General features: G+C 33.4%; 1 protein-coding gene across 1 annotated transcript in view; it reads right to left on the minus strand.

The window, feature by feature from the left end:
* LOC110032031 (lariat debranching enzyme) overlaps positions 1 to 6828 on the minus strand; it is a 50094-nt gene extending 43266 nt beyond the window's left edge. Inside the window, exons 1-8 of the mRNA XM_020735534.1 lie at positions 6652 to 6828; positions 6423 to 6539; positions 5418 to 5575; positions 2931 to 3052; positions 2405 to 2598; positions 1573 to 1755; positions 1367 to 1485; positions 1116 to 1252 (exon numbers count right to left, since the gene is read on the minus strand). Coding sequence (XP_020591193.1) covers positions 1116 to 1252; positions 1367 to 1485; positions 1573 to 1755; positions 2405 to 2598; positions 2931 to 3052; positions 5418 to 5575; positions 6423 to 6539; positions 6652 to 6657 — 1036 coding nt within the window. The 5' untranslated portion in view covers positions 6658 to 6828. The remainder of the gene's footprint in view (positions 1 to 1115; positions 1253 to 1366; positions 1486 to 1572; positions 1756 to 2404; positions 2599 to 2930; positions 3053 to 5417; positions 5576 to 6422; positions 6540 to 6651) is intronic.
* Between the last annotated feature and the right edge of the window lie 4401 nt (positions 6829 to 11229).

The following is an 11229-nucleotide window of genomic DNA, read 5'->3' on the forward strand; positions in this document are numbered from 1 at the left end:
ATATATATATATATATATAAATACATTAACTAATATTAAATAAGATGAATATTTATCCCTTCAACACACACCAAACGAGAGCCAATTCAAATGTAAATAGACTCATTTGAATCTTTTCGACGATCTAGATGTGCTGGTGTAGTCCGTTTCATAAAATGAAACCTTGATAAAAAAAATTTCAAGGGCAAAAATCCATGCAAATGAGACTTTATGAGCACGAATCCATGTAAAAACGAATAATGAATTTTCTCCGCACTCGTCGTATGTCTCTCCGAGTATAATGATGAGATCGACTCAGCTCGACGATGAGCTTAGGTGATGATGAGCCACCCAACTCATTATCATTCGCGAACATGAAAAGAATGCATGAACTGGACTCGATCAAAGGCTACCAAGCCGATGACAATCATGATCAACATGACACTATCCTACGAGACCCAAGGGTGAGTCCAAGGAAGATCGAGAACAAAAATGAGATCAACACCAATCAACTAATATTATGAAGTAGATGCGAGGGTCAACAAATAACAGTGATAAAAAATATTCAATCTAACAATCTTGGATTTCATAGCATATTCATATGACTTGGTGTTTATATAATTGGATGATAACCACAATTTATAAAAATAAATGTATAATAGCAATGTAAACAAGTAAAACGTTCAACACAACAAATCATGGTTAGATCACTCGTGTGATAGTCCATTATTAAAACATAAATCGAATGAAAGAGAAAGGGCATGACGCAATGGTTAGATTCCCTCCACTGTAATATGATAAGCTGGCTAAGATCAACACCTCTCAGAAATTTGTATGAGAGATGGTGGATATAGGACCAAGCTTATGCTCCCTCCATAGTTACCTAAATAGCACTAGTTTGAACTAAAAAAATATGCTGTCACTATGAGAGGAATGATTACATACTTCAGCCCAGTTAAGGTCCCTCAAAATGGAAAGCCTTCTAGCATCCCCCTTATTAAGAATCTATAATGAAAAGTTTTAACGAGAAGCTGCTATCTAGCCGCTTCTTTATCCATCATAATACAGTAGGAAGAATAGACAGATTTCACGCTGGACATTAGAAGATGTCTTTATTAGTGTTCAAAAAAACATACCAGATGGCAAAGCGGAGGACGGCTTATTAGGATCAAATGAAGGCATTGTTTTTAGGAACTCAAAAGGTTTAGCCCCTCTAGCATTCAATTGACTCCTCACCCAATTTCGAAAATCCTGACTTTCAAAATGATCACTCCTGATAAAACCACTCCAATGAAATTAGCATCACAGTATATCGATTGAAAACAAAGTGCAGATATTTTTTTCTGGTAAAAAATTAGACATAAGTATGGAAAAATTATGAACCTACCTAAGATGAAAGTACTCCCGAGACAAAGGGAAAAATCTGTTAAATTTTCGGGTTATAGCAAGCCACTCCTCATCATATTGAATCTCAGGAGGTCCAGGATCTGATTTTATTTCAAAAATCTACATATATAAAGTGAGCAATCTCATACATGTCTATCCAAAACGTTGAATAGGTGAAATAAACACTAGAAACGGAAAATGACACACCTGCAGGAATCTACGCCCAGGAAGGCACTTATCAAGTGCAAGAAACTTGGTGATAGGCCCATTTTCTCCGTGCTGGATAATGGCTGGAAATCTACAATGAAGATGAGCTGAAAACCAATAAGGTGGCTTCAGTTTATCCAGCAGCTCTGCTGCTGGTTTACTTCCGAGGGTTCTCAGCCTCACCTAAGAAATCAGAAGTACATAATATAACATCAACCTGAAATCTGAAAGCACAAAATATCAGTGGTAGCAATGAAGATAGACAGCTAGAGTTCACCAAAGCCTTATGTTGTGTCTGAAAGTACAAGGATGGCGAAAAAATCATTTCAAAAAGGAAAATTTGCCATAAACTATTTGACAAATTGTCTTTGACCAGTAGTCTCCAAGTTTGGCATATGTAACTTTGATCAATCCTATGCAGCCAAAAAAATAACTAAAAACGGTTTGGCTTATGCTAGGTTAACACAAACAAACCAAAAGATAAGATTAGCTAAAGAAATTAAGAGGGTAGGGTATTATTAGCTCGGTTCCCAACCTTCAAAAAACTTCCTAGATGTTGCATAAAGCCATAAATAAACACTTCTTGCCTTTTCCTATCCATTACTGAGCCTAAACCCTCATGCTCCATGCTTAAAACTTTGTCTGACCAATTAAAAAAATCCCACGAGTTTAACATGTCCTCATAAGTGATTATTAAATTAGCAACCAACGAAGTTAAAAAATGTTATGATGTGATTATTAGATTAGCAACCAGCTTACTTTGAGAGTAAACCCGTTTTATTCAATAACTTAAAATAAATATGAACATGATTATTAACAGCACATGAGGTACCTCATCTTTGAAAAAAGGCTTCTGTTGAACAAGCTTTTCCCAGTTTCCATACTCAGTGATCCCAAGAGGCCAATCATGTGACAGGAAAATATCTATCGGTTCTTTAATCTGCATCAGCCTCAGTACATCATACTGCCGTACGTGGTATACAGATCGAATACTGTTGTCATCATAGGGAGGCCTCTCATAATGACCTGCTCGAAAATGAAATGGTTTGGTGGTTCAAAGCTAGTAAAGCTCATGAAAGTTACACTTGCTTCAATATAATATTCAAAAGTTGCCCTAAATGTCCTTCAAAGATGAAACAGTTTAGATAAGGAACTAAAGAAGACCATGAAAGCCACAAACTTGTGCTCAGTAAATTACATAAAAGGCAGTGCAACAAAGACTCACCAGTTTAATGAACAACACAAATGTGAATGATAAAGTTTATCAAACGAATACAAAATAAACAACCAATGAGACGTAGATCTATTCAAAAATTTATATAAATAGTAACATGGCAATACTGTGAGCCAACACTTGCCTAAATGGTAATCCTTGGATTTGTAAATACCAGAAAGTCCACCAATACGGATGTTACCATATTTGATTACTCCAGCAAACCCCAGGAAATATATATTGGGTGCTGCCCATCCTCCATAGTACCTAAGGAGCCACCAAAGTAAAAAACTAGATCTTAAACAATTAAAGAAAATCAGGCGTTCATTAATTAGCACTCAACTAAATCTGAGTTTGATTTTAATTGATCTTTAAGATATTCATCAATTAATACTAGGATATCCCGAATCCTCCAGCTACCAGTATGCATCTTGACAACTGATAATTCACCACCTCTTACCAGTACAGCTTTACCAATACATCAAACATATTTGGATTCCACTCCCATTCTAGTTAAAATTTAGCCATTATTATCATAAGCAATTACTTACTTAAATAATAAAGAACAAGTTATAAGCTGCAAAATTTTTAACCTGAAAGCCCTGGTATTTTACTCACCAAAGTAGGTATTCATTTTTCGTTGTTGAAACTATGTACAGCTCATTGTTCTCAAAATATGTAAAGCTATGAAGATAAAATCTTCTCAAACGAGACAACAAAGATGATAACTCAATCATCAACAATGATGCTGCACTGCCAGGATCCATGTATTTGTTATGCATGAAGAAATAAAAAACCTTGTTTTAGTGTTACTATACTAAGACAACTTATTGCTTATTGTTTCCTGTGGGGTGCATTCAAAAGTGTCTTCCATCCTCTTTGTTTTAGGCTTGAATAAGATAATTGTTCCAGAAACATCCATGGCTCTCTTGAAAAATCCTCAAAAAGGACTAAATGTCAAGATAACTTCCTTGAAACACCAATGAATCTAAAGCTTCACGTAAATGACTAAATGTATTTTTTAAGAAAATTATTAACATCTCAAATTTCTTGATAGCTCAAATAAAAAGAATGATGCTAGAAATAAAAACAATAAGGTGATGTATATTGTTTATTTGTTGATCTTGCAAAGAACCATATCTCTGTGGGCATTTTCATCCAAGGATTCAAGCTGAGGATAGACAAATAAGTTTTAATCGACACATGTATGCATCATAATCAATCTTATCACAATTATTTGGAGCCGACTTTATAAATGCTCATTTTTTATTGGGTACATCTAAGTATTGCCAAAAATGTTATGCCTATTCTTCATAAACCCTTTTAAACAACTTAAATCCAAATTCATTAACTCCATCCTTCTCTTCTCCCTATACCTTCGATGTTAATTCTATCTACCAGTCCAATTGGTGTATTTAACCCTTCGTAGTCTATGTCCAAAAAACTTAAATCTATTTTCGATTATTTTATCTTAAATAGATCACACTCGAGCCTCCATCTCATACATTCCTGCTGCTGGTTATTCCACAAATCTATTTAAATATTCTCATTTCTGTAATATTCAACTTAGCTATCAACAAATTCTATATTATTTGTTTGATGATCTGGGAAACAATTATATCTCTAATCATGCTCGTCCCAAAACTTGGGCTAAGAACAAACTGATCGGTTTTAATTGATGCATGTATGCATCTTCAACAGCATATCATCATAATTAACCTTATCCTGATTGTTTGGAACTTTTTGGGTCCAACCGAATTAAGCCTATTTTTCATTTATCTTATCTTAGATAGATGCCAGTCCAACCATTCAACTCATATAATTATTCCCACTAGTTAATCCACACATCTTTCTAAATATTCTATTTTCAGCAATGCTCACCTTAGCTACCAACAATTTTTTTTATTGCCTAGCACTCATATTTATACAACACAGCCAGCTTGATTACATTTTTATAAAATTTAATTTTAAGTCTTCATAATGTCCTCTTGTACATAATACTCTCGTCACTTGAGAAGGCATTTCTCTATTTTAACAACCCAATCTTAATTCAATAAATTATATAAGCATCAATATCCCCAATTCTCCATTCTTTTGTAAAATAAATTCAAAAAATTTAAACATATCACAAACATGTATAATTTTATCTTCTTACAATATTGTTTGGTAATTATTAATATGACACTCAAATTTCACGTCATTCATTTAGCTTTATTCAACTAATCATAAACCCTCTATCTTTTAAAGGTCACGCATCTCTACTATAAACATAAATACATATTTCAAGTGTGTATATTTTTTTATTCTTCAACTTGCCATGTGTCATATATTTGCCTCTATTCATGACTTTTTCCTGGGATTATTCTTATAAGCATATCTATGAATTAATTACCATAAACTTTCAATGAGTGCAACTTCTTAAAAAACCGAAGCAAGGCATCAACATATATTTCGAAACTTAGAAAAACTTTAAATTCATTATCATGAAGGAGCATCTAGGAATATAAGAATGTGTAGGGTATCTTTTCATGCATATTAAGGTTCTATAATCAAGCAAAAAAAGAATCTAAATTCCTCCACGTTTCTTTTAAGAATTGGACAAAATGAAATAGAAATGCTAGAAAATACTCACAATTCCCACAAATAATTAGAGGCCTCATGATTCCCACCAATGAAAATAGTTGGATATGGAGCTGTCACTTGTCCAGAATAGTACTTCCAAAAGGAATTCATATGGCGATACTTTGGGGGCACATTTAGGCTTTTTAGATCTTCTTCATTTCTAACAGCCTGCATGATAAATTGGAATAGTTTAGGAACAATGAAACATTAACTATGCCATGTACAGAAAGTTTACACATGCAATCCCTCTCATCAGAAAATGATATATAGGGAAAAGAAGACAGGGTATTGACTCACAGCTAGCCATGGACTGTAAATGAAACTAAATATAACAGCAAAAGAAAATATATAAAACTGTACACACAATATCTTGTAGTCCTTGGTTAGGAATGATTGCATTATAAATTTTATGTAACGGTTCATTCATCAATAAATAAGCACAATGTCAAGCTTATCAGCACAATGTTCATATATTTTGGATTGACAATAATGGCAAGGCATTTACATATGTAGTGAAATTGAAAGTCAAGTAGGATGCATATGAGCAATTCTTTATATGTACTAATCCTGATTCTAAGTGATGGATACAATATACTTTAACGTGGAAAACATATGTGCTTCCAGTCTCCCAATCCAAGCAACAAGATGAAAAAAGTTTATATATTCCATAATATTTAAATTAACAGAACTGGACCGAAAAGCCCTAGCCCCAATATAATGCTCCTAGTTTACATGGCAGTGGTAAGAGGTTCAAGTTCAACCAACTCTTCCTTCTATGGTTGAAGTTGTGTAATCCTAATCTATAACTGACCTCGAATTTGTTTATCCTTGTAACTTGGCATATGCCTTAATTTCAATCAATAAAATAATTGAGACAATTTTTATTTATAGCAAAAAAGTTGACACAGTTGGGTCTCAACTGCTTTATTGTAGTTAATCGGATTTTCTTCGTCTGTATATTGGAGTATACTCGACCAAGCTGCTTAAAATTGCCATGGATTGCATAAATAGATACCTGAAAGTCCCCGCAGCATAATAGTAGGTCTATCTTCGTATTCTCTGCTTCTTCCAAGCGCTTAATCGTAGCATAAACCTTGTCAAGTTCTCCATGCAAGCAACCCTCCACGGCTATCTGCAACAACACAAGGCATAACAAATGCGCGTAATTCAGCTATTCTACAAGCATGAAAAAGAATAACTCATGGGATGAATGAGGTTGGAAAACATGAATAAGAAAGACTCGCCTTCATAGTTATCTTTGAAACCCTGGAGGCCGAACAGTTGGTTCGGCGGGACGAGATAACTGCGCAGGGATCTTATTATCCAAGCGCCCGGCAAGGGGGATCTGCACCACCGCCGCCGGCGAGCCGTAGAGTGTAAACGTGAGCTAAGGATACCGCCCTTGGGCTGGAAAGCGAGAAGACCCCGGGAGAATTACTAAAAAGAGCTGCACAATTCCTCTCTATATAAATATTGAACTCTTAAAATTTAATATTTATATTTATAAATTGTATTAATCCAAGAAATATATATATATTTTTTTTTTGTAAATAATAATAATAATCTTACTTGTATTTTATGTTTAAATGATTTTGAATTTCACAATAGTCTTTCTTTAATGCTCTAATTCTCATATGTTTCTTAAAAATTATATTTTTAACGATATTTCTTCCAATACCCCAAGTAATATTTTTTCAAACTATCTATCAAATTGATAGTTTATCTTGTCAAATTTCTAAATGATTTTATTTTTTGGCTTTACAAGTAGTTGCTTATGTGACTTGGTATGAGAGAAATAATATAATTTTTAAGAATAATCATTCTGTTAAATCCAATATCTGTCACATTCACTGATTAATCTCCTATAAAACTAGGAAATGGAAATTTATGAATTTTAATCTTGCTTATATTGCTCAATTTCACAAAAGTTAATTTTCATGTTGTCTTTGAGTTTTTTGGGTTTTTCAGGTAACTTTTATTTCTTTCTATTTTATGTGGCATTTCATTTTGTTACTTAGTTTTTCTGTAAATAGAATTTTGTTTTCATTGCAAGTTGTTCTTTCTTTTTCTGTATGATCTTAGTTTTATGATGTGATTGGTATTTGGTTTTTTATCTTAGCATATTGCATGATTGCTTTTTTAGTTTTTTTCTATTTTTCTTAATTTTCATTTTGTTGCTTAGTTTTTCTCTCTGTTTCTGTTTTTCTTTTACTTAGGTATGTGTTATATTTTTTTATTGTTTTCCAATTTCACTCTATGTATTTTGTCCATTCTTTTTTTGTATGATCTTAGTTCCAAACATTGTGATTTGTATATGTTTTTGTTTTCTTCGTTTGTTTTGTTCTTTCTTTTATTGCCTGATCTTAACTTCATATTTTATTTTCTTATTGCTTGATTTTGGCTAAATGTTGTATTGGTATTGATCTATAATGAACTCCAATCTTGTTATATATTTAATATTTTAGGATGTAATTATAATACTTATTTACATGTAAGTTCTAAGATCTACGTTTTTTACTTCTTTTATTTCGATGAGCTTATTATATTTTTTCTTATGTTTTAGTAGTTTGTTGGTTCTGCACTTTCCTTGCAGGACTGGTCGTTGTTGAATATCTCTTCTTTCACTTTGAGGTTGGCGCGCTAACAAATGGTGTTGCGACTTTTTTTTTCATCTTCATTTAGTTCATTTATGTTTAAGTCATTAACATTTATACTTGTCGGAAGGTACGCACGCCACAATGTGAGTGTAATTATTTAGCATGTTGACATTATATGAGACTCCAATACATGTTCAGATGAAAGAAGATACCCAATGAAAACACAATAATTTTGCATGGCATACTCGAACAAGTAAAAAATCACAGGATTTTGCTCAATTGAACATTCCACTATGAGTTTGGGATTACAGATAATTCCTTATTCCATATGCGAGAAAATGTTACACGGTTTCTTAAGTTACAAAGTCGATGTGCGATATAACTCGTTGCCCCATTTTTGGGAGTAGTTGTAGTGATAGGTGATTGTTGAAGCTTTAATGAATTGTTATCAAGGTCGACATAATAGTCGGGAGGATGCACCTCTTCGTAGGTTGCTTCATGATTTCAAGGCAACGATTGTTGCTTCGCGCAGTGATTTATCACCAGGAGCGAGAGACGGTGAATGTTGGTTGGCGACAGTTGGTGAACGGTAGTCAATAGTGGTTGGTGGTTGTAGGAGCAGGAGGTGCGCCGGATCGTTAGTGCATAAACCTGGGCTTCAACTCTCTCTTTCTCCAAGCTATTACCTTCCAATTGTTGAGGATATGGTCTCCTTCCAAAGAGAGGTTATGACTCTATTTATAGAGTCTATGTTGCAAATAAAGAATATATTTAGACCACTATGATTGGACGACCTGAGAAGATTCCTTTGTTCGGACAATATTTTATGAATATTTGAGTACCTTAATGATATTAGAACTGAATAATCTTGAACTCGTTGGATTCGTCTTATCGATACATTTGAATTGACTATAAGTTTGCTATATTGAAAATTCATTTGACCCTTCCATTATGTCTGTAAAGCTTTCAAAAGTGACAACGAGTTAATCTGGGCTTGATTTGATTTAGATTGGGTAAGTTTTGGTATTGTTGGTCTCTTTCATCGAGCCGACAAGTTTGAACTTAAGTTTGTCAAAACCGTAGTTTTGGATGACGTTTGATCGAAATTTAAATATTTATTGTTAAAAAAATTATCTCGAGATTTGATATTCTTGCAAATGATGAAAATTTGTTGATAGTGAATCAATCAAGATACTTCTCTAAATCATATTTCAATCTTATTTAAATTCTATTCAAATTTGCCTTAGTCTATGCGTTTGAGAGGTAAAATTTCAAGCATAGTTGAAACAATAAAGGAAATATTCTTCACTTTCAAATATCATAGGACTTAATAAATGAAATTTCCTTTACCAAAATAGAGAGCCGAATTATTGATAAATGACTCTAGAATGCAAAAGATAAAAAAATAATTAAAAAAGAAAAAAAATATATTTAAATCATATTTCCATAACTATTATTAAAGCTGATTAAAAGTGAATAATTATATAATTTTCAAAGAAATAAAGGCTATACATTATCAGCACAATTATAAGCAAAATACACTCAAAAATTCAGAAAAGAGAGAAGAAAAAAGAAAAAAGAAGGTAAAGAGAGTAATCAATAAACCCAAAAAACAATAATAGATATCCAACAAGCGCATGAACCAGAGCTCAAGAGCCTCTCGGAACATCAGACTTCTCTTCCACCGCGCCATCTTCGCCGCCGAGGCCCGCCATTTCTGTAGGCCTTTTTGGGCCGGAAATAGCCTTCGACGATCGCCTTAAAAGTAAAGAAGATATACCGTAAAGAAAAGAAGAAGAACCCGCGCTGGTACTGATGCTATTAAGATTGGAATAAGAAGAAGGAGAGTAGGGCTTCCAGCTCTGATAGCAGAAGAAGAGCATCGCCGCAGTGGGAGCCATGAACATTAAAATTCTAAGCTTTCAAGAAGCAGAGAGGGTACAGGGACTCTATTTATAGAAATAGAAAATGTGGAGAGAAAGGGGGAAAACGGCCATTGATACGGATTTGGAAAACGATGGGCTTTGGATTCAGAAGCCAAAGGTTTTGTGGAGAAAAAGAGACACTTAATTACATACACACCACTCGAAACTTCCTATTTACAAATCAAGCCCCATTTTCGTCTATTTTTCAAATATCAAAATTCATGGCAAGACCCCTAGCTCATATTTTTTATTTTCATCCGAGTCTTTAATCTGCAAATACCAATATTTTGGATGGTCTGTACGTAAAGAGAGGAGAGCTGTGGCGTGGAAGAAGAGGTCTCGTGTCGGCGCGTGCTCATCAGGAGTTCGGCCAATCCTGAGTGCGGCAGCCCATCGCTGAACCATGTAAATGGTCCACCCAGAATCCTCCGCGCGTCCGTCGTTCTCTCTTTCCGCGCATCATAACCATGGGCAAGAATGTGATTGATCATTAGAAAAGAAAAAAAAAACAAATTTAATGAATAAATAAATAATCAATTAAACATATGAACGATTGATTACTCATCTTAACATAAAGAAAAATGATCAATTATCAGAAAAAAATTAGACCACAAATCCTAATGTATTCATATATCCAGCACCTGAACTTTTATATTTACATTTATAACACTTGTGCCATAAAACTATATATTAGAGTATAAATATCACTTCAAAAAGATAATTAAAAATGATAATTTTATGCTATGTCAAAATTGTGTATCATGATAAGAAATTTTTGACTTGCATGTAAACACATTTTCATCACCATTTAACATAACATAGTCAGAATAAGTATATAAATAACCAAAAACTTAGCCTACATATTAATAAGAAAAGAAGGTAAATTTATATACATACCACAAATTTTTTATATATTCACATATCTGACACGTAAAATTTGATATTTTATATTTATAAAACAGGTGTCAAAGCTATGCACAAAAATGTTATTTCACTTTTAAAAATTTAATAATAATGATATTTTTTCCGTAATATCAACAAAGTTGAGCGGCATGAAAGTTTGTTAGATATGTAAACGCATAAGACATGTGCTGAATCTCCAACTTTAGATCCAATTCCAACCGACCTCTGATATAGTACAACATTTAGGAAGTCCAGCTTCGCACAGTAACCTGTCAATATGATAAGCTAAATACTTCTCTTTTAACACGTCTCATCATCTATACATCTCATTAAATCTAAGTAAAACTCTTCAACAACAGGAACCATCTCGCTAAATCTAAGTAAAATTCTTCTGCAA

The sequence above is a fragment of the Phalaenopsis equestris genome, unplaced genomic scaffold (assembly GCF_001263595.1).
Source record: "Phalaenopsis equestris unplaced genomic scaffold, ASM126359v1 Scaffold000873, whole genome shotgun sequence".
Lineage (NCBI taxonomy): Eukaryota > Viridiplantae > Streptophyta > Magnoliopsida > Asparagales > Orchidaceae > Phalaenopsis > Phalaenopsis equestris.